The sequence below is a fragment of the Corapipo altera genome, unplaced genomic scaffold (assembly GCF_003945725.1).
Source record: "Corapipo altera isolate COAL_440 unplaced genomic scaffold, ASM394572v1 75, whole genome shotgun sequence".
NCBI lineage: Eukaryota > Metazoa > Chordata > Aves > Passeriformes > Pipridae > Corapipo > Corapipo altera.
This window is the reverse complement of record NW_020884887.1, coordinates 5,560,503-5,583,905: the sequence shown is the minus strand read 5'-3', so window position 1 is coordinate 5,583,905 and position 23,403 is coordinate 5,560,503. Positions and strand designations below refer to the sequence as shown.

At 57.0% G+C, this 23,403-nt stretch overlaps 1 protein-coding gene across 1 annotated transcript in view; it reads left to right on the top strand.

Annotated features, from left to right (window-relative positions):
- The first annotated feature begins 15,790 nt into the window (after nucleotides 1-15,790).
- The window catches only part of PPARGC1B (PPARG coactivator 1 beta), a 50,272-nt gene continuing 42,659 nt past the window's right edge, over nucleotides 15,791-23,403 (top strand). The window contains exon 1 of the mRNA XM_027643453.1: nucleotides 15,791-15,927. Coding sequence (XP_027499254.1) covers nucleotides 15,844-15,927 — 84 coding nt within the window. The 5' untranslated portion in view covers nucleotides 15,791-15,843. The remainder of the gene's footprint in view (nucleotides 15,928-23,403) is intronic.

The following is a 23,403-nucleotide window of genomic DNA, read 5'->3' as shown; positions in this document are numbered from 1 at the left end:
CTTGAGTTCACCCTCTCTGTGAGGCTGAGCTGGCTCTGAGCAGAGCCAGCCTGTGCTGCACTGTTGCCAGGCCCATAAGGAGCAGCCCTTGCCCCCATCAGCCCTCACTGGCCCCTCGTGCACCAACCATGACCAGCATGGCCTGAGGGAGGGCTGAGCCCCACGGAGAGTGGCCCTGGGGCTGCGAAGCAGGAGTGGAGGTGTGAGCAGCAGTGCTCGCTCCAGGCTGGTGCAGCTGGCACCTGAATTGTCTAATAAAGTGTGAAATTGCTTTCATGCTCTGCTACCTTTGCTGAGATGGACCGTCATTACGACCCCCCCTTCCCAGTCCGCAGCCGGCTGTGCCGATGTCCTGCTGTCGCGGCGCTGCCAGATGAGCCCCGGGCTGGAGCTGTGCTTGGCACAGCCCCGCGGGACGGCTGTGCCGGGGGCTGCCCGTAGTCCCTCCGTTCCCTCCCCTCCCTCTCAGCCCCTCTGCTGTGCCCGCCCCATGTAAAAGCACAAGCTGCTGCTGCTGCATCACCCTGGATGGGGGCAGATCTCTGCCGTGGGGCTGGGGGCAGATCTCTGCTGTGGGGCTGGGGGCTGCCCTCCCACTTCCTTACCCCTATCAGATGCCCTCGGGGTGCAGGGATCAGCTCGGGTTCGAGCCCTGCCTTGGGGCTGTACTGCCGCCAAAGCCCTGCCCTTGCCCATCAGATACAGCCCTTGAGGAGATAGGGCTCCATTTGGAGATAGGGCTCCATCCTGCTGTGCCAGGAGCCTCCTCAGACCCTCGCTCAGGCAGCAGAGAGCTCCCACCTTGGCAGGGACAGAGGGTCAGCCTGGTTCCCCCTCACCGGTGGGTGACTAATTGCTGCTGAACCACCTGGATGTGCACAGAAACTGTTCTCCAGCTCTAATAACAATAATCAATCATCCTGCTCTGTGCAGGGGTTGTGGGAGGTTTTCCAGAGCTGGGGAGCTGGCGGGGCAGGTGGGGAGATTGTGGTGCCAGTGGTGGGGCTCCCCTGAGGGGACACGGAAGTCTCAGCTCCGGTGGTGGCTTTCCTCCTGCACTGCCTGCTGGGAGGGCAATCCATACCCAGGTACACCCTGCAAGGGGAAGTGCCTTCTCCTGCTGCTGGTGCTCCTGGGTCTGTGCAAGCTGTGATTTTGGAGGGAAGACCAACTGGGAGCCCAGGCTGGGCATGGGACACAGGATGCTCCCTGCTCCAGAGTATCCTGCGAGTCCCTGTGCCAAAGGGGCAGACACGAGTGCCATGGAGCTGCAGAGAGCAGTCTGGGATTTTTGCAGGGATCAAGATACTTTGCCCCAGGGAAATGGTGCCACGTTTTCCCAGCCACTGATAAAGTTAAACCCTTGATCTGGTTTAAGATTTAGCCCACAGGGCAAGCCTGGGTAGGACAGCAATGCTGTTAGTGCCACTGGCATGGTGACACTTGCCCAGGGGTCTGGACCCGCTGCCTCCCACCTGTAGCTCAGGTCAGCTGTTGGAGCACGTTCCTGCAGCCAAACCCCCTATCAGATCACATTCCCAGAGTCAGACCCCACTATTAGAGTACATCCTGGCAACCAGGCCCCACTATCCCTGGGCTGCATCCAGGCTCCTGTATGAGGAATGGAGCTGGAGCATCCCCAGAGGCTGAGCTGAGGCCGGGCAGGCAGATGGCACATGGCCAGGGAGAGGAGCATCCCGCCTGGAGCTGCTCTTTCTTTGGTGTAACTTTATAACCCATGTCCTGCAGCCGCCTGCCCTGTCTGCAGTGCCACCCGTCTGGGGGAGGCTTCACGCCTTTGGGAAGCCAGCCGGGTCTTGACATGAGTCAGCTGGAACAGCCAGGCAACACTATCCATCACAAATAGCTCATCCAGTCCCTACCCCCTGCCTCTGCCCCACTGTGACCCGGGGGGACCCCAGGCAGGATCTCAAGCTAGCGGTCCTGAGGCAATGCAGCCTTTCCCCTGGGGCTTCCTTGACCCCATGGCACAAGGGCTTCGTCTGCTGTGGCAGCAAAAGGCAGATCTCTGAGGGCTTGTCTTGTCCCCAAGGTCACCCTGCTGGCTGGAGAGCACCTCAGGGCTTTCCAGAGGCCACAGGAGGTGAGGAATGAGTGTGGTGGGGAGGAGGTGCAGAGTATTCTCATGCCTTCCCTCTAGCTCCTGTGACAGCTGCCCTGTCCTGTTGCCCAGCCCAGCAAAGGGGATAGATACCCATGGCCACAGCTCCCCTCAAATGGGCCACCAACTCAGAGTCAAGAGCCATTCCAAAGCCCTCTCCTCACATCAGGCATGTGAGGCAGAAAGGTTGCCTCATTCCCGCCTCACGTTCCCACTGCCAGAGCCATCCTATACAATCATGGAATTATAGAATGGCCTGGGTTGGAAGGAAGCACAAAGATCATCTACCTCCAACCCCCTGCTATGAGCAGAGACACCTTCCACCAGTCCAGGTTGCTCCAAGCCCCATCTAACCTGGCCTTGGACACTTCCAGGGATGGGGCAGCCACAGCTTCTCTGGGCAACCTGTGCCAGGGCCTCGCCACCCTCACAGGGAAGAATTTCTTCTTAATAGGTAATCTAACTCTACTCTCAGTTTGAAACCATTCCCCCTTGTCCTGTCACTACTGGAGAAAACCAGTCACTGGGAGCAGCCAGGCGAGTGCACTCTAACCCAGCAGCATTCCCAAGCCCTCCTTCATTAGCATTCCTCCTCTCCCAGCCTGCACAGCCTGTTCCCAACGCCCCTAGTGTTAATTGAATTACTTCCCCCAGAACTGCCAATGCTTTAGGGACTCTGAGCATCTGCATACACCACGGGCAGCCTGCTCTGTGCCTGCCCAGCCCTTCCCGTGGGATGAGCCAGATGCAGGGAAGAAAAACAGATCCAGCAAAGGCAGGTCCAGGTTGGTGTGAAGGTGCAAATGGTTCCATTGAAAAGACTCAAGGAATGAAGGGAATGGAGTCAAAGTGCAAATCAGGAGCCCCAAGGTTGGGGGAGACCCCCGCTAACATCTGTAAGCATCCAGAGGGGCTGGAAAATACCCTGCTGCCAATCCAGCCCTCGCTGTGCCGGCTGCCAGGCAGTCAGTGCAGTTATCAAGCCGTCAACCCAAGGCTGTTCCTGCATCTCTACCCAAAGGAGAGGATTTGTGGGTCTAAAATTTGCATTCTTTGGGCTGCACCCGACTATAGGTACAAGCTGCAGATGGGAAGCCTTTTGTGTGCCTGGCTGCATCCTGGCTGGGATTTACCTAAAACAGCCCTGGGGAGGAATGGCTGGGCGGGGATGGGGGGGGAAAGGGAGGGAGGCTGCCTGGTGTTTGTTTTTACTAATGAAGCCCCATAATCAAATCATTTCAATTTTAATTGTAAAGCCAGCAGGCAGATTTCTGTCTCCAGATGGGACGTGATAGGAATAGTTGAAGGCTGGGCACGTTCTGCTGCTCACCTTAATATTTGGAGCAAGGCAGATGGGAGCAGTGCTGGGGAAGCTTCCACCCTGCCTGGGAACAGCCTGGACCCCCAGGGATGAGGATCTGAGGTGGGATCAGACCCAAAGCCTCTTCTGCTTCTTTGGCCCAGGAAAGCTAACCCCATGGAGGATGTGCTGCACCGTACCCAGATCTGAGCAGGGGAGGCAGGAGTCCTTTTCCCTGCTTTTTATCTCCCAGCTCTGCCAGGATACATGAAATCTATTTGTGGTTTCCACTTGCCATCTCATTTTTTGGGTTCTTGGACTTTGGGAAAAGAGAAAAATAAAGAAACTGGGTCATTTTCTATTTATTTGGAAGAGCTGAGATGTTAACCCTCCAGATGCAGAGAGCTCTGCTCATGTCTGTGTGGGACTGACAAACTTGGAAGCAAGGGATGGGGAGAGGAGAAACCTCCTTCTCACCAAAGAAAAAGTGCCTTTTGCCCTTCTTAAGGCTGAGGGGAACTGGGTGCAGTGGGGTTGGGATTGCCCTCCCAATCTAAACCAGCTCACTCAGCCAAAACACATCTATTTGTATTCTTGTGATGGAGAAATGGAGCCGGGAGAGGCTGGGTTGCTCTGGGACTGATTAACTCCCCCAGGCTGGGGGCATTCCCAGCTGCCTACCAGGCCTCAGCAGTCACCTAGGGGCAAGGGATGGGCATAGAGGTTTCGGCTGGGGGTGGCAGGAAGGAGAATGTCTCCCATCCTCCCCATCAGAGAGGTTTGTTCCTCCCAGAACAGGATGTGTGGGGGGGTACAGCAGGACTGGGGCAGGTCACACCAAGTATAGAATACCTTGTGCTTCTGTGCCTCCACCACAGCCATAAAGGGGTAGAGTCCCTCTCTTATCGGGGGTGGCTGCTGCTGCTGCTTTCACCACCCCGAGCTGCTGCCCTCCCTGTCCCGCTCTCAAAGTTGATAGCATTTCTGGAATTCCCTGGAAGGGATCCAGGTGGGGGACACCAGGCACTGAGCAGCCACCAGCATCCATCCGGCTGGGCCTCTTTGCTCTTATCAGCTCTCCCTTTTCGTGCCTGAGTCATCAGGGACAAGAGCATCAAATCAGAAATAAAGTCATTAACTCACTAAGCAAATGCAGATGAAAACCTCACTTTACTTTTTGAAATCAGAGCCCTGGCTCCTGGGGGCTTTACATGGCACCTTTCCTCCGCCAGCCTTCCCTTGGCCAGGTTTGCTCCAGCCCCACACACATTCCAGGTTGAGGAGAGGGGGGAGACATAGGCATTCACCCCATAGGGCTTGGCTTGGCCCCCAGCAGCCCAGACACTTGCCATCAGTCTGGGTTTCCTGCTGGGACACGGGAGCCCTGTGCCTGCTGCTGATGGGCTCCAGCTACATGAACTGGGCACATCCATCAAGAGCAACATGTCCCTCTCGTCCCCCTGTGGCACCCATCCCTCCTGCCAGCACATCACCCTCTGCCCAGGGCTCAGCACATCCCTGGAGCTCGTGCCTCCCACGTGGCTGCGGCTGGTGCATCCCCATCCCAGCCAGTCCGTGATTTCGCTCTTCTTCCACTTTTTCTTTTTTTTCCACCATGTACAAATGGGAATTAAATTGAGGCCACTAAACTCATTTGCGCTCGCAGCCGTAATGGGGCTGCAGGCAGCATTTCACCACCAGCTCTTCAGAGCAGCTGCCAGTCTCTGGCTGGGAGCTGCCGTGTGCTGGCTCCTGCTGCCGGGCCCGGCGTGTCGCTGCCTGCTCATGGCTGGGCCCCCACAGCAAGGCAGGACTGGGGTTAAACCCAACCAGACCTAAACATGTGCGAGAGCAATTTCTTCCTCATGTGAGCCATGCTTGGGGCTGAAAGGCTCCGCTGAGCTCCTGCTCGGGCTCCTGTGGCTACGTCTGGCCTGAAGCCCCATCCCACTGGGTTCTCCCTGTGTCCCGGGGTGCACGCCAGCCTGTGCCCCTGCCCCGGGGAGTTCTTCCACTGAAGCCACATGGTGAGGTGCTGGAGACAGGCTGGGCGGCCGCCCCCACAGCATGGCTCAGCCTCAGGGGGCCAGGCACCATCATGAGGAAATGGGAATGAGCTGGAGCCAGGGAGGCAGCTGTGGGGCACTGGGAACTGGTGTAGAGGTTAGGGGTGCCAGTGAGCACGGGGGGTTCCAGGGGAGAGCACCTGGGTGACCCTACATGACACACTGCACCAGGTAGGGAGGAGGCACCTTGAGGTGCTGAAGCCCTGGTGGATGCAGACTCCCAGCTGCTGCCCCACCAGATGCTTATTTTTATCAGGCAGGAGGAGGAGGAGGAGGAAGGATGCTGGTCATGGGTGAACTTGCTGGAAGACCAGCTCCCATAGCACCCAGGGAAAAAGTCTCTGAAAGTGCCTGGGGACAGCAAAGGAGGGCAGACATGAGTGTGCTGGGAGGGAACAGCTGCTGGGAATTTAAATGACTGCCCGTGAATGCTGGTTTTGTTTTGTCCCCCATGGCTGTGCTCTGCCTTGGCCAGGCAGCATTCAAATCCCATCGCTCATGGGGCTCTGTGGATAAAGCGTTTGGAAAACACAGGGAGAAACCCAAGATTGAGAGGAGCCCCGTCCCTGCCCAGCAGAGAAACAAGGGGAGCCAGCCAAAGCAGGCAGTCACAGCAGTGGGGATGTGCAGGAGTTGGGATGGGCTCTTCCTGGGGCCTCCAGTCAAGCTTTGTTCCCATCTGCCAAAAGGAAGAGCGATGGAAGGAGAAGAGAAGCTCAGGAAGTGAGCGAGGTGTGCTTCCTGCTTGCTTCCTGCTCCCCCTGCCTGATGGGACACTGCTGTGGGAATAGAGGCAGACTTTTCCATGGACTACCTCGGGATGAAGATCTCAGCCTGTCCACCAGCTTGGAATATGGAATGCTGCCCCGTGACCCTCCACGGCTCCCTGGGCAAATGGGGATGCCACCAGGCACCGTGGTTTAGGGCCTCAGCCATGCTATGACTTGGTGCATGCTGCCAGATCGATGCCCTGAAAATCTAGTTTCATACAGATAAACAGGATTTCTTATTACTGTTGCTAATATGATATCAGCACATTGCAACACAGATATTTTAATAATACATAGTTCTTTTAATGAAGGGACTTAATAAACTAATTTGCTTCCCAACATTTGTATATGTCATATTTGCTCATTTAATCATGCAGTAAATGAAATTAAAGTTACTAAACATTTAGAAAATTACGAGTATACTGAAGAAGTGTGCCTGTGTATTAAAATAAAAAGCAGGAGCTGCTTTCCCTGGCACAGAGGCTGCCCAAGCCACATGCTGCAAGCTGCTTCCTCCCCTGCCCTGCAGCAGCACAGGCTGGAGGGGAGCGCAGCCGGGCACTGCCAGACCCCATTCCCAGGGATGCTGACAGTTGTGACAACCACTGCATTTTTATTTTTATCATCCTGGCAACGTCACTCTGTAGATCAGCTTTTATTAAAAATAAATAACGCTTTTAAAGCTGGTGCTGGGGCACCAAACTGTGACAAAGGCCAGGGAGGCGGTGCTGAGGATGATTAATGTGATTTTTCCAGCAAAATACTATAGCAATTCTCTCTCCCATGTCAAGGGCTCTGCTGAGGGGTGTGAGAAGGACGAAGGCACTCAGTGTGTCTTGCAGCCCAGTACCTGGTCTGCAGGGGCACAGCCCACCCTGGTGAGAGATCTGGCTGTGGCCTCTCGTGATCCCAGGCCTGGCTTGGTGGGCACATGTCAGGCAAAGGCAGGGGGTTGAGGCACAGAGCCCTCCATAGGGACTGGGCTGCATCTGCTGCCCTGGTGGGCCAGCCCCAGCAGTAAACCCCTGCCATGATCCAGGCTTGTGGCTGGAGGGCTGGAGCCCTTGCTTGGAGCTTGTCCAAGATGTGCTCAACCCCTGAGCTTTCCCCCGCTATCCGCTCGCAGCAACTAGCGGGAGAAGTAACAAGCAAAATCTTAGGCAAACATTTTGGGGATCCAAAAACCTCACTCTCTGAGTGCAGCTTGATGGAGGATGGTGCACTCGATGTACAGAACGAGGGACAGAGCCTCTGACCCACGGAGCTTGCAGTTATCTGCTCCATCAGGGAAGGGGGAAGGCGCTGCCGCACATCGCTGCGCTCCTTTTATCCTGGTTCCCTCCCCTGCCTTTCCAGGCCAGAGCATTTTTCAAACTCTGCTTTATCCCATCCTTGCTGCTTCTTTTCTAGCGCTACCAGCACCGCTAATAATGACGGCTCTAAATCCTGCCCGCCTGGCGCGGAGCCGCTGCGACGGGCGCTGTGCAGCGCGGCCGCATCGCTCCCTCATCTCGGCCGGGCCGGGGCTGTGCCGGCGCCCTTAAATACATGGAACGCGTGGGCAATGCCACACCGCTCTCTCCTCCCCCCAGTTGTGCAATTCGGGTGTTTGGATGCAATATCCAATCCCCCTGGCTCGCCGCTCCTGGGAATCTCGTGCCCGTCCCTGTGGCAGGCGGAGGAGCGAGGCGGCTGTGTTCCTTACCTCTCCACGGAGCTGGGAGTGCGGAGAGAGAGCTGGAAATAGCCCCGGCTGACACAGATACCTGTGCGGAACAGCAGGGGCCTGCACTTGCCGTGGTAATTGCATACTGCATGGAGATGAGTCACCCGGAGCCCGCTCCGGCGGGCAGCACGCGGCCGCCCTGCCTCCCGCACGGTGCGGGCAGCGCTCGCCATGCTCAAACGGGCACCCGTTGCCTGGGAAATTGATACACCCTCCCAGTCCCCGGGAAGGGGGGCCCAAAGCACAAGGCAAGGGGAGCGGGGAGAGGATGGGAATGAGAGCATCTTGCAGCTTTTTAAGCTCTCGAGATGCTTTCAAGTGCTAGGAAGACTGTGTGAGCTGTGATTTGCTGCATTATTTCTGTTGCCATCCCTGCACGGGGAGCTCCTGTGTGCAGAAGAGCTGCTCGCAGCAAGTCAGCATCCACGCACTGCCTGGGCTGGGAGGCCTGAGCCCCCCAGCTGACATCACCCTCAAGGGATAGGAGACCACCCTGGGATTAGCCCTCAGCAGTTTCCAGGGGTCCTGGGATGGGCCACCCTTACCCCTTTTGTGGTACAACTGCAACCAGAGCAGCCAGAGACAGATGTGATGTGTCGGCTCACCCTGAGCTCCTCGGCCACGGCAAGAAAGCCCTACCAGGAGAGCTCTCCACCCTCCTCATCCCCCTTCCCATGGTGTGGGGCTCAGAGGCTGCCTTGCTGCTGGAGATTGCACTGTCAGGAGATTAATAAATAATTAGCCAGCAAACTTCCACCAGGGAGCTTCGTTTCTTCTCCTGCAGCAGTGCTGCCTTTTCAGAGAGCAAAAACCAGGGGAGAGCAGCTATTCCTGGGAAGAGGGGCTGGAGGGGGTGGCATTTTCCCCACCAAGCTGGTGGCTCCCCAAGCTCCTCCACAGCTGACTTCACACACCAAAGGGATACAGGGGGGAGGAGGAATAGGTAAAATCAATGAGAACCTATTTGATGGGATAAAAGAACGTGGGTTTATTTATAGCACTGGCTGGAGCTGAAGTGTCTCCTGCCCAGAGACACAGTGCTGAGGTGCTGCGGAGCAGCAGAGTGGTGTCTGCATGGGGCTGAGGGATGCACCAGTGCCTGCTGCAGCCTGGCATCCAGCCCCACTGAACCCCCAGACCCCCACTCCCCAAAGTCCTGTGGGTGGCTTTGTTCACCAGCCTGCCAAGGCAGTAACACCTGTGAAGGGGTTTCTGCTCTAACACCAGTGCCTGTGGTCAGGAGGTGCCGGGACCTGACCACCAGCCCCTTCCCAACACTGGTGCCCAGCCAGGGGTGCGGTATGTGGGGACAGTGATGTCCAGTTACCATGGGAGATGCTCAGAGGAGAGCTGGTGAGGAGAGCAAGGGTGGTGAGGAGAGGGTGCTGCAGGATAAGGGCCCAGGGACAGACAGGGCCAGCCTGGCAGGCTGGCAGTCATGAGACAGGGAGATGCCCACAAACATCCCTGCCAGCAACGGTTGCTTGAGGAACAGCAAGTCCTTTCTCAGCAGTGCTGGACATTCAAAGCGTCTCCCTTCATTGCTCACCCCCTTGGACAGCTCTGCTGGTGCAGGGGGATCAGGACCTGCTCTGATGATCATGGCATGTCTCCAGGATGAGGCAGTTCAACAGAAAGAGGAAGAGATGCACCCAGACTCTGAGCAGCCCCCAGGGAGAGGCAGGAGGAGTTGCCCTGCTTGGAGCCCGGGTGAGCAGAGGAGGATGAGGTCAGACTGGGTCTCAGCCAGCCTTCCCCTGCCCCTCGCTTCTCCCAGGGAGCAGAGCAGAGGAGTAGCTGGCAGCAGGGTGATGGGGATTGAGGAGATATCCCAGCTCTTGGTGCTGTCCTGCCAGGCAGGGATGGGCAGTGAAGGAAGCCCAAGCAGTACTACCAGGACGAGAGGCAGCTTGTCAGGCAGGGACGAGGCAGGCGGGCCAGCAAGAGGCCAGTGGGGTGACATGGATGGGCTGTGACAGACTCTGTCAGTGCAGTGTGAGAGCCACCAGTGCTGTGGGAAAGCAGAGTTCAGCCAGAGTGAAGGAGTAAGCACAAGGGACACGTGCCATATGGTGCAGCTCCCTGTGGTCCCCAATGGTGATGGTGGCTGGTGCCTGTGTGCCAGGCTGCCCCTGGGGCAGCATGTGGGGACAGCGCCACAGAAACAGCCTGGGCTCCATTGTGGGATGTCAGGCACTACAGAAAGAGCAGGGCAAGGTCTCTGTCAGCACGTTCCTTCTCCTAGATGAAGTGAGGTACAGGATGAGCTGAGTGCCCTGGGCTGCTGCCAGGCTCTCGTCCCCAGGCAGAAGGGGCCGGCTGGCCCCGCTGTGCTGGAGCAGCTTGGGGAGGAGGACAGGCTGCTTCAGCTGCTGCGAGTGTGCTGCTTCCATGGACAAATGAGTCACTGAAAACACCATAAGGAGTCAATGGGCATCCTGGTCTCCTGCTCAGCCCACACAGCTGGTGGGCAGCATGAGCCATTGCGCAGGAGCCTTCCCAACCCTCCACTGTGCTGCCTGGCCTCTGCCGTTTGCTCTGGGAAATTCCCATCTGTTTCACAGTGCATCCACAGCCCTCTTCTTGCTCCTTTGCCATCATTTCTCTCTTCATAGGCTTTCTCTGCAATAACTGTGAGGCTTTAGCTCCACAGCACGTGCAAGGCTGCCAGTTTTGAAGATGAGCAGGCTGCAGGATCGGGCAGGCTGGAGCCCTGTACTTCATCCTGAGTGTCGCTCAGTGCCGGCCATGGGCTCCTCTGACAGAGCTGGAGCAGCCCAAGGGCCTGTCTGTGCTCCAGGTGAAGAGAGCTGCAGCAAGCTTGGTTGGTGGCACAGGGAGAGGAGGGAGCCTCTGCCAGGAGCACTCAAGAAAGGGGACTGGGGGTCTCTGCCACAGCACAAGCACAGTGTCCATGGTTTCCATGTGTGACTGCATGAGGGGCTTTGCTGGCACAGTGGAATATCGCTTCTCAGTTATGCCCAGGGATGATGGAGCAGGAACAGCAACCTCTGAATTGGCACATCCTCTGCCCTGCCCCCTGGACAAGCTGGATCTCAGAGCCAGGAGCTCAGCCAGCACCCACTCATCCTCTGAAGTCACTCTCTTGTCTCCCAGGTCCACTCCAGCCCCAGAGGCTGTGTCCTCAGCCCTGTGGCAAAGAGGACATAAGACTGAGAGTGGAGGGGCAATTTCCACCTGGGCTTGTGGGGAGAAAGGGACCATGTCACCCAGTGGAGCATTTCTAGAGGTCCAGTCCTGGATGACCAGTAAGCATAACAGAGCCCTCATGTCACAAACTGAGGAGAAGGAGGAGGAGGAGGTGGAGGAGGAGGAGGAGGCAGGAGCTTCCAGGTGAACATGGCTGATCAGGAGCCACCAGACATAGAAAGTGTGGAAGAAAAGTGACACTATGTCCCTGTGCTCGTTGACTTCAGGTGAAGGATAAGGCTGAGCTGAGTTCTGAGCAGGGCTGAGGGGAAGGAAAAGCAGAGCTTGTGGAAAGGAGCCAAGCACAGAAACTCAGTGAAACCCAGGGCATGGCACTGCCAACCACTGCTGCCCCATGGGGAGTGGGGCCCCAGTGAGCAGCCTGCATGAACGAAGATTGCTTTAGGGGAGGGCTCTGGGAGAGCCTCAGGGACACCTTCCCCTTGGGCTGCCCCCAGCTTACCCAGCTGCTGACTCAGAGACCTCCTGCCAGCACAGAGCGCCTTTCCCTCGCGTCCCCAATGGGAGCGGCCACGCAAATCCCCCTTGGGGCTGCATTTAATTTTAGTGCCAAGGAGAAAGTGTCACATGGTGGGGGGCTGGCGAGGACCCACCAGAGGCTGGGGATGTTGTCACCCGGAGGAGCCCCATTTGCCACTGCCTCTCACTGCCTGGTCCTTACCACATTTTGCCATCCACAAACAGAGGCAGCTGCAACGTGAGAGCGAAGGCGGGAGGTTGCCCGGCGCGGGGTGTCTCCTGCCCAGCCGCAGCTCATTGGCTCCTGCCCCTGTCCCACGCTTGGCCTTTGGCAGGCTAAGGGTACCTTCAAACCCTGTCCCCTCCTGACCGCTGGCCCAATGACATTACTCACTCGCTGTTGTTTTGAAAGGACATTTGCAAGCTTTTCCTGTTATATTTTACCTTGGTAATATTATCCCCAGCCCCTCCGGGCTTAGCATCGAGTTGCTGCAGCGCCAGCGCAGTGTCATGGGACGCTCCAGCTCAGCCAGGGCTGGCAGGCGAGGGTGGGCACAGGGGCTTATTTCAACCCGACTGTGGCTGACACCTCTATGAGTACATAAATACAGAGAGCAGCAGAAGCCGGAGCTCTGGCAGCTCCCCTGCTGACAGAGCTCAGGGTCTGCTTTAGGAGGAAAGCAGTGAGCACATGGCAAAGCCGGCTGGTCGCTCCGTGAGCAGAGCAGGATGTGTGCACAGGGAATATGATGTCCCATTCACACCACAGCACTCAAGTGCTGTGGATCAGACACCATCTCTACCTAGCGTGGATGTTTCTGAGGCTGCCACATGACTGACTTCTAAGTAGGTGGAGACAACACCAGTTATAACATCTTGTCCTCCTTCACCTCTCTCCTGGTGCTTTCGAAGCCCTTTTTAGGAGTGTTATTCAACCAACCCTCCCAGAAGTTCCAGGGCACAGGGAAGTGATGTTATCTCCATTCCGTGGGTGAAAAAACCCAAAAGGCACAGAAAAACACCTGGACTGTGCAAAAATCCAGGGCAGTCGGGGGCTGAAGCTGGGCATGTTAACGTGGCCTGCAGCCACGTGAGCAACTGTACTTCATCCTCTGGGATCCCACTGAAACCCAGAAGCAGTGGAAAGTCCACTCCTCCAAGATGCCCCCATTTCTCTCCATCTCTTCTGTCCCCTGTCCCCCTCTCTGCACAAAGGCAGCCTGACCCCAATGTCCCATCCAGTTATGCCCACAGGGCTGGAAGAAGCCCTAACCCATCTCTATCCAGAGGAGAAATGAGTAGCACAGGCTGGGCTTTGCTTTTCTCACACTCTTCAGTACTGGGGGGCTGCCTGGGTGAGCTGCATTCTGAGGGTGGCTGCTGCCAGGGTGGTGTCCTGCAGGCTGTGACTGCTGGGGACTGGGAAAGGCTCATCTCCTTGGGATAGAAAGCAAGGGGAGAGGAACTGTGCTTGCACAAAGACCAGAAAGAAAAAGGTATTTCTGAAACACACAGCTATGCATAACTTGATTTTACAGTGAACATTCACAAGTAATTCCCACGAATTCTTACTTCCTATTTGAGTACAGCTGGTTTAAAGGAAATCATGAGATACTCAAGTGAGAACCTTGCCTTTTGTGCAACAAATTCATCCCAAAAGACTACTTTAGTGGTGAGGCCTTCCAGTCCTGCTTTTTCCCTTGACAGGGCAAACATCCCTCTAGTTCTCAGCTCATCTTCATCACTCTGTCACTTTCATCACTTGCCTATTCTGCAAAGGAGGGATGGGGGGAATGAACATCTGATCAGGTCAGCAGAATCAACTGGGAATTTGAGTCTTAATCTGCATGGAACTGCATGTGCCCCAGAGCAAGGCAATTTCCTTCCCTGGCCCTTCTGTGCCAGCACTGTGCTCTGTGCTGTGCTTGCTGTGAGCTGCAGCTGTGAATCCTGGAAGTGCATTTCTGGGCCCAGACCTCTCACCCACGGGAAGTTTCATTGCTGGCAGGGCAGCTGGAAAAGCACCTTGAGTAACTTTTTGGCACTTCGTAACAGTAATTAGTAATAAAGTGCACAGCAATGAGGAAGAGTTGCTTTGTCCCATCCCGGCAGCCAAACCGCCCTGGCCCCAGTTCTCACCAGTATGACATAACACAAGCTGTTTGTGGACATCTCCCTTTGGTGCAAGGCTTGGGATCATCAGGGAAAACCCAGTGTTGCTACATTGCATGGTGTTCACAGCATGTCATGAACCAAAGGGAGGCCAGAGGGAATTAAAGACTGCCTGGAAACAGCTCTGCCTTCGAAACAACAGCAAGGTGAGAATGTGGACAGGCAGTGGGCCTTTCCTGCCAGAGGAAGAAGCACCTCCTGTTCACCTTCCAGAGCCTGATGCAGAGCTCCCCACCCAGATCCCTCCACTTCCTTTTGCTCTATCAGCTCTTTACAATGACCCTGCAGGCCTGTCTGGACCATCTGAGGGGATTCAAGGATCTGGAGCCATTAGGCTGCAGGTGTTGCCACTCAGTTGTGTATCAGCTAATTCAGGCTGCAGTGCCAAGCCCTGCTCTTTCCCACGTAATTGCTACGGGTAAGTAAATAGAACATTCATGAGATTTTTGGTCCCGTCATTAATTATTTCTGAAAGGGCTTTTAGTATACGCCTCAAAACCCCAGACAGAAAGATGACGTGCGTGACATCAAGATGCTCGCAGCAGCAGCAGGATGAGCGCTGAGATGAAAACATGGGAAATCTGAAGATCTTTCACTCCTTGTTACTCTTTGCTCTCAGTCACCTGGCCCCACTTCAGTGCAGACTCACCAAGCCTGGAAGTGGCCCTCAGCCCAAGATGCTGCTCTCAGGGTTTATGTATCTCAACATGGAGTGACCTGGCGACTGTTGAGAGGTGCCTGGTGGTGCTGAGTGCCCACACTTTTAAGTGCTGGTACCTTAAAGGTGTGCACAGAGGTGCTTAAATTGGGTTTCCTGGCTGGATGAGTGTCCTTGGGGAAGGTTCTTGTGTCCCAATGCATGGCTGCAAGCCCCTCAGGACACTCTGCAACTGCAGATGTGTGTCCCCCCAACCCACTAAGCCTGGATGTGACCCTCAGCCCAACACTCAGGCTGGGTATTAAACTCAGGGTTTATATATCTCAATATGAGGTGATCTGAGAAGGGCCTGGTAGTGTTGGGTGACCCCACTTTCAAGGTGTGCATTGCACTACTTAAAGTGGGTTCCCTGGGCAGATGTGTGTCCCTAGGGAAGGTGCTTGCATCCCATGTATGTCTGCAAGAATCATGGGGCACTCTGCAACCTTGGGTGAACCCCCAGAGAGTCTGGGTGTGACACCCCAGTCTGACACACTGCACCCAGTGTTCATATATCTCAACTCGGAGTGACCTTGGGGCCGTGGAGTGGCACTCGGTGACACTGGCAGCCCTGGGTACCCCCAGTTTTAAGGGCTGGTACTTCTAAGGGGTGTGTATGGCATTGCCTAAAGTGAGTTCCCTGGACGGGTGTCTGTCCCCGGGGAAGGTGCTCGAGCCCCACACGTGTCTGCAAGAGCCACGCATCACTCTGCAACCATGGGCGAACCCCCCCAGAGCCTGGGTGTGACCCCTCCTGTCTGACGCTGTACCCGGTGATGCTGGCAGCCCCTGGGTCCCTCTGCTTCTAAGGGCTGGCACTCTAAGGTGTGCATGGCACCGCTCACAGTAGGTTCCCTGGGTGTGTGCGTGTGCGTGTCCCTGGGGAAGTCTGGATTTGAACCCCCCCAGCCTGACACGCTGCACCCAGCGTTTACACATCTCAACTCGGAGTGACCTGGAGAGTGTGGAGCGGAGCCCGGCCGGGCTGGGCAACCCCACTTCTGAGCGCTGGCGCTTCCACGGTACACACACACACACACACACACAGAGCGGTGCTCGGAGCGGGTGCGCTCCCCGCGGGACGGTGCTGGTGCCCCACGTGTGTGTGTGTGCAAACCCCACGGGGCGCTCAGCACCCGCTCCCTGGCGCTGCCCTCCCCGTGCCCGGCTCCCGCAGCCGGCGGGCGGGGGCTGCGGGCGCTCCGCCCCGGCGCTCCCCGCCCCGCCGGCCGCCCGGCTCCCGCCGCCGCGCCTGCTGCATGCTCGGTGCCGCCTCAGCCCCAGCCGGAGGTGGTGGAAGATGGCGGAGCCGGGGCCGGATTGCACCTCTCTGCTCGATGAGGATCTTTCCTCCTTCGTCTTCAGTTACCTCGCTGACAGCCAGGTAGGGAGCGCGCGGGGGGGGCTCTGCTGGACGGGGCCCCAGCGCGCTGCAGCTGGACGGGGGTGGGGGGGTGAAGCCGGCAGACCCCCCCCGTCTCTTCCCGAGCACCTGGGGGAAGAGCCGGTTCTGCCGGAGCGGGGGGTGCGGGGAATGGCTCCTCCGCCGGGTGCCCCGAGGGTCTGCGGGGGTCCCGTTTGCTCCGCGGGTGCGGAGCGCTGCCGCCCACCCGCGGTTCCCTGCGCGCCCCTCCCCGCGGCTTTCCCCGCAGCCCCGCCGGCGCTTTCAGCACCACTCGCACGTGGACTCCCGCCCCCCCTCCACCCGCCACCCCCGCCATCTGCAGGGAGTTTGGGGGTGAAGGGGGGAGAAGTCGATGGGTTGATGGGTTTCGGCGCAGACAGCCCCCCCCCCCCCCCCCTGTTGTGAAACCCCCCCAGGGGGGGGGGGGGGGGGCCGGGGGAGGGGGGGGGGGGGCGGGGGGGGCTCCGCAGGGGGCTGCGCGGTGGGGGCTGATAAGAGCCGGGCTGTGGGATGAGTCATTCCAAGCGTCAATTCCACGCATACGGGCTGGGATCTTGGGGGATGGAGGTTTGGGGAGGGGGGGTAGTGCGACAAGGGAGAGGGGTCTCGGTGCTGCGAGTCACCCGCTGCATAATGTGGATGGGTTGTCTTTTGGACGGAGCTGGGTATTAAAATCAGATTAAGGCTCCTTGGCAGCGCCGGCGGGATCACGAGAGTGAGCCGTGCTGGCTATAGGGCTCGCATGCTTTTCCATTTTGGGGGCTGGAAGAGAGGCGCTATACAATAAACCGGGCAGGAGCCGGAGCCGTGACTGATCCGGAGCACGGCCGCGCATTTTGCAGCCGGATTGATGAAGCTGGTGCAAGTGGGAAGAGTTTTCTGTAGTTATATGTCATCCCCCGACCCTTCACTTTCATAACCACGGATTACAAAATAGCTCCGATTGTGAAGCGAGCACATTCGTCCCAACCCTTGCTCTCTCACCAGTTTAGCTCCGGCATTGCAAACAGTGTGTGTGGGGGGGAACGGGACTAGGACTAATCCTGCCGTTTGGGTTCAAAACAAACAAGGTCTCGAGACTTGGTAAATCAGATTTGCCCCCGGTGCATGTGCCAGACAGAACCAGGCAGGTCTTGCCACCAGCCAGATTGATGTAGTCCCGGCACCTCTCCTCGCATGCACCAGCTCCAGAGCACTCCGGCTTGGCACGGGACCCGGGCGGCTTGCTGGGGGCAGATCAGGGGGGAGGCAGCAGCTTGGGTTGTTAACGAAGAGCTGCTGACAGGTTGATTACAGCAGAAGGGTCAGGAAGGGTGAGAAGTGGGCCGAGAAGATTTTGTAAGCGGTCTGTGTTTTCTAGTTTGATTTGTTTTATTATTGCTGAGGGAGCTGTCGGCTTACAGGAGAGGAGGCTGGTGGTGTGGGATGCTGCCCCTCGGAGGAGGCTGGTTGTGAGGGATGTCATCCCTCGGAAGTACAGCAGAAAGGCTGCAGCTCCCGCCAACCCCACTGCTCCCTGGGCAGGTGAAAGTTCCTGGCTCCACTTCCCTGCAATAATCCTCCTGTTCTCTGCATGCTTCCGTGAAAAGCCCGTATGATTGCAGCACGCATCTGAAGCCTTGCTTCTCTTTTTCTTTTGCTGTTTGGTCAGCATTTGATGTGCCAGTGAATCTTATTCCAAAAAAGACTGGTACTGGGGGGAAAAAATCCTGTGAATTGTCATTGTTCTCTGGCGCAAACCCACCATGTTGCGAACATTCCCTGCAAAATTTGGGGCTGTGAAATGGCCTATGCTGAAATAAGACCATGTTTATGGCATCTCCTGAAATGCGGTTTGCTGTGTCCCCTGGTTTTTTTCCCTCTCCCCTACATGCACTCTGTTGGAGGGAGCTGTGCAGGGACATGCACAGGTAGTGCTGGTCTGAAGTCTGCAGGTGCAGAAAGTGAGGAGCAGGGAGGGGACTGTGCAGCCTGTGTGTGCCCTCCCGTCTGGCGCCTGCTTTTGATAATTCCATTTCCTCTCTGTCCCCACGTGCGCAGAGGGGCTCAAGGCTGGGATGAAAAGAATAGAGAAAAAGGAAAAAGGAAGGAAAAAAGCCTCCCCCCCAGCTATGATTTGCATGCATTTGCTTAAGAACTGCCTGAAGTTGTAAGCATGTGTTGTGCTTGTGCCTTAACCTCTGATGAAACTGTGGGGAAGGCTGCAGCCCTGGCTCTGTCACATGCTGCCTTCTAACTGGGAGCGGGAGGCGGGCCGGGCTGGCGCTGACGTCGCTCCCCATTACTACTGTACGAGCTTCTGCTTACAACTGGGTTACTGACTTCTCAATGGAGCCCAAAAGCTGCTTCTGCAAAGACCCCAGGGCTCCAGCACGAGATCAGATTATCCTGAGAGGCTACAATGTCAGGAGGCCATGAGATCATGAATATTAGCCATTTCCTTTGTGGAAATTTTGAGGAACTCTGACTCTTCCCCTCTCTCTGCCCCGTGCTCCTCCCCAGTCCTTGCTTTCACAGTAGGTATAGAGAAAGGCACAGTTGGGTGCATGCAGGTGCCAGGTGGTCCATTCCTCTCCATGGAAGGAATCCTGAGGAAGGCTCTTGGGGAGATGCATGGTGAATGTTTGACATGGATATTTGCATTAGTCCCTTAATTGTAAGGTTTTGAGCTGAGGGTGCCTGCTAACCTCTATTTACATATTGAGGACAGCGATGATTCACGTGGTACCTGCATTGCTACAGAAAGAAAATCAGGGTTTTTCACTTGATATGTGCGTTTCTCTGGCCAACTCCTTTTCCCTTTTTTTGCAACAAAAAAAAAGTGGTTTTGTTTTGCTGCGACTCAAAATGTGTCATTTCTGGGCCTGCTTAATCCGTTTTGTGCAACTCTGCTGCTCAGAGGTGGGAAAATGGTTGTAGCTGGTTCGTCTGCTGGCACCAGGCTCTGGGAAGTGCCAGCCAGGCAGCTCTGCCGAGAGCACCACGGAGCAGCCAGCAGCTCTTGGCATCCCTGCAAGAGGCAGGAGCACTGTGACTCTTACAGCTTCAATTTGTTTAAAAACTCCAAACTGCAGCAGGGGGGAAGAGAATTAAAAAAAATCCCAGGCTGCTTCTCGAAGAGATGCTTAAAGATCACATGAAACTGAAATACAATATTCCCTCTTTTAACTTCCCAGCCTCCTGCTAACAGCTTAATCCATCGATGAGTGCAGGAGGCACAGGGAGCCCTCCGTGGGTTGGCACTGCTAGTAACGAAATAGGGATGCATCCCTAATTTCTGATAGTCCTCACTGAGCAGACCAGCAGACCACCTGCTTTTTCTGCATGTTTTCTCTAAAAGATTTGGGGAGGGGGGGTGTTTGGGTGACTGAGACAGCCCAAGGGCCTGTGCAGAATGTATCCTCAGCCTGGCTGCATTGCTGCAGCCTGGATCCAAGGGCTGCTGCATTGCCGGGGCTGGAGACCCCCTCGCTCGCTGGGAAGGGGTGGCGGTGTCCCGGTGGCTGTCACCGACGGAGGCCGTGCCAGCAGAGCGGGAGCGGCGGGTGCTGGGGATGCCGGTGGCCGTCCCTGCCGCAGCGGAGGCTGTGGAGGCTGGGAGCACAGCCTGCTGCTGATCCTGCCGCTCGGAGCTGGGAGCGAGAAGCCGCTGGGAGCAGCTGAGAGGGAAGGGAGGGCTGGCCTGAGATCTGCCCCCTCGGAGAGCCCCTCTGCACACCTGCCTGCACGCCCTGCTTGTGACTGGTGTCCCAGGGGTGCCCCACGCCGTGGGCTTTCCTGCCGCCTGCCTGCACATCCCTGCCCCGATCTCATGCCGTAATGGAAAGGCACCTCTCCAACAGGTGAATAATTAAGATCTCAACCTAAGGCCTCCAGCAAAGGGAGCTTTGTGAAGGAGAGGGACCTCTCTCCCATTAACCTTTCCAATGTCAAAAACCTCTTTGTAGTTAGAAACTCCACTTGCAGCAGCTTATCAGCACGGTTGGGTTGTCCAGTGAAAAATGCCCAGGGGATGCCCCTTTCAGCCCCAAACCTCTGGTTTTGAGGAGTGGGTCCCATGGTCCCTGGTGCAGGCCTGGGGACAGGGATACCACAGGCTGGCTCTTGGCAGATGGTTTGCTGTGCAGCCAGGCACTGCTGCCCACTGGTGCTGGGGCAGGAGCCCACCAGGCTCTGAGATCCCCTTTGGTGGGACTGGGGAACTGGCAGAGCATGGGAGCTGTAATACTGTAGTGACAGGACCATGGGGAATGGATTTAAACTGAAAGGAGTAGGTTTAGATTGGATGTTTGGAAGATATTCTTCCCTGTGGGGTTGGTAAGGCCCTGGCACAGGTTGCCCCATCCCTGGAAGTGTTCAAGGCTAGGTTGGAAGGGGCTTGGTGCAACCTGGTCTGGTGGAAGGTGTCCTTGCCCATGGCAGGGGGTTGGAGGTAGATGATCTTTAATCTCCCTCCCAACCCAGACTGTTCTGTGATTCTGTGAAGGGCACAATTCCCCCTTGCTGGCATGTGCCAGCACTATGGAGGCTTGGAGACATCATCCGGCTGGGGCAGAGGCATTGTGGGTGTCTGTGCTATTGCTACCTAGTGCCTGCAGGGCAAATGCCACCACTGAAGCCACATGTGCCCATGGCCTCAGGGAGGGGCAGCATCCCTGCAGTGTTCTCAGAGCTCGACCACCCTGTGGGGCTCTGCAGCACTGGCTCTGCGGGAGGAGGGAAGTGCTGTCCCCAGAGATTAAGGCTCCACCGGGACCATGCACGTGGCACTCGCTCCCTGCCACCGAGGAGCCGGGACACGAGGTGCTGGCAGGGCCTCGGCCGCAAACACGTCTGCCGGAGGAATCGGCTCCGGTCTCCCGCAGCTGAGCCCCGCTCCATGGCAACCCCGCGCGGGCTTATATTTCTCGTGACTGCTTGGCAGCCTGGAGTGATTTAGCAGGGGGGGAACTTTGTACGCGCTGGAGCCGCCGCCAGTGCAGCCATGCCGGGCTGACCACCACGATCCCGGCCCTGCAGGTCTCCTGCTGCCGGGGGCTCATGGGCTGGGCAGCCCTTTCCTGCACACCAGGAGTGGGCAGCTGGCTCCCCTGCCTGGAAGGGCAGATTTCCACCACCTGCCTGATGCCTTCAGGCATCAGAACCAGCTTCCCGAGAGCTCCTGAGCTCTTGGGAGAGGATGTTTTAAGCTGCCTCTGCTTGTAGTAATGAGCCAGAGACTAAAGGTTGAAGTTAATGGGGCGGGTGGTCAGGTGAGGTAGTGACCTACTTCCAGGGGCACCGGCACCGTAGGCACTGGGTGATGGTCCAACCAATGTGTTTCCCTTCCCTTATCGCTTGGCTGTTCTGCTTTTCAGCACTTTTCCTGAACTCTGGCTCACAAATTATTATTTATTTATTTATGGCAGTTGGTTTTTATTTTTTTTTTCCCTAATGATGGGAGCTTCCAAGAAATGCCGAAGGACTTTGCACAGATCTGGCTGTGCTCAGGGTCTTGTCAGCTCTGTCCTTATCCAGCCCCGTGTCGCTGCACTTCCCCAGGCAGAGGCAACAACCAGGGCTGAGCTGCTGCAAGCTGCTGTGTTAAACCAGTTCGCTTCTGAATTAAGAAGACAGGGAAAAGTAAAAGCTGGAAATCTCTGGCGCTGAAGGATCTGGAGACCCCCCGGGGAGGGGCTCTCCATGTGGCAAGTCTGGTATCTGCTGGTGGGGGATGTGGAGACCGCTGTGGCAGCCCTGGGGACATGCCCCATCCAGTAGCCAGACTAACCTTTGATCTCTGCCGGCTCCGGGCAGCAAAGTGGGGCTTAGGGAAAATACTTCACTTATCTCACATCCTGGCAGTCCCGAGGCAAAGCCTGGGTGCTGGATGGGCACCCCAGTACCAGGAGCTCCGAGCACAATGAGGGTCCTGCTGAAACGTTACAGGACCTTTTTACATCAGCTCACGTGTCCCCACTGTCCCCATGGCCCCCTGCCCACCCAGCGACGCCCCCCCCTTGGCGAGGGCAGCCTGGCGATGGGGGCCGAGGCGGGAGAGCCCCCCATGCGCCGCAGGGCTGATGTGACACTTCTCCCCTCCCCTGGGATGAGCAGTACATGCTTTATATGGATGTTTTTGTGCTGAGGTGGCGCCTCAGGCTCTTGCAGCGACTACAGTTGCAGGGCAGCAGCGTGTCTTTACTGAGATGCATTTTCTAAATTCTTCCTCTGCGCCCTGTGGTCGCGGCCAGGGCAGCGCCGCAGCCCCTCTGCTGAGCCAGCGCCACCGGCCAGGCTCCCCGGTTCCTGTTTCAGTTTGCAGCGAGTTAGAATCATAGAATAGAAGTTCATCACTCCTGTCCCTTCTGCTCCCCAGCTTTTGTGTGGGGAGGCTGCAGGACCCCGTTCGATACCGGCACACGGGGTGGCGGGCGAGGGGTGTGGGAGGTGTCATCCTTTCCCCCCAACTCCCGCCAAAAGCTGCCTTCCCCACCTATTCCCCGAGGAACCCTCATTTCCTAACTTTCATGCACGTCAAGAGCAAGGAAATCCTGTGTCGAGGGCAGAGTGTCCCGTGCGGGTGGGGGGCTGAGCCGGGCTTTGCTGAGCCGGGCTTTGCTGAGCCGGGCTGGGCTGAGCCAGGCTGTGCCGCAGCAGAGCCGCGGGCTGGGGCAGCCGCCTGTGCCTTGCGGACGGAAGGAAGCCCAGCTGCCTCTAATCATATTTCTTCTCCCTCCTGCACAGATGAGGGGGGAGGGATGCAGATTTCGCAAATGACAGCTGGGAACCTGGTTGTCCTGCCACGAGGTGACCCACAGCTGGAGCAGCCCCAGATGTCACAGAGCTGGGGTGCAGGGGAGGTGCTGCTGGGAGCAGGCGGTGTGATCTCCATCCCCCAGCCTCGGCAGCATTTTTGCTGAGACCTTCTTCTTTCATTTTTAGCCAAGTTCCTAGGTAGGAGTGAGTTGCGTTATTCTATTTTTTTTTTATGAAGAAAGTGCATCTGTAGCCGTGGGGGGTTTCAGGAGACATCCCCTTTGCGTGCACACAGGACTGACGGGGCTGAGCTGCAGCCAGGCTGGGTTAGAGCAGAGAGCAGCACTGGTCACACCGGGCCACAGCTGTGCATGTGCCTGGGTAAGAGTGAGGAACTGGAGGTGTCAAACATGGCACTTGTGCAGCTCCTCTGGAAGGCTGAAGCAAGGATGGGCTCTGGCTCTCTTTCCTCTGCAGATGCCAGTCCCTGTGCCAGCCCCATGCCAGCCCCTCTCCAGCACAGTGTGTGGACACCAGTGGGCGCAGAGCTGGGGTGGCCATGGTCCTTTGGCTCCATGCACAGTGCCCAGGCAGAGCACACACTCCCTGGGCTTGGAGCAGGGGGAGAACCACTGTCCGTGTGCAGGGATCGGGGCTTGCAGGCAGCGCTGGCAGAGGGCAGGGCAGGGCAGGGGCTGCACGGTGGTTCATGCCAGG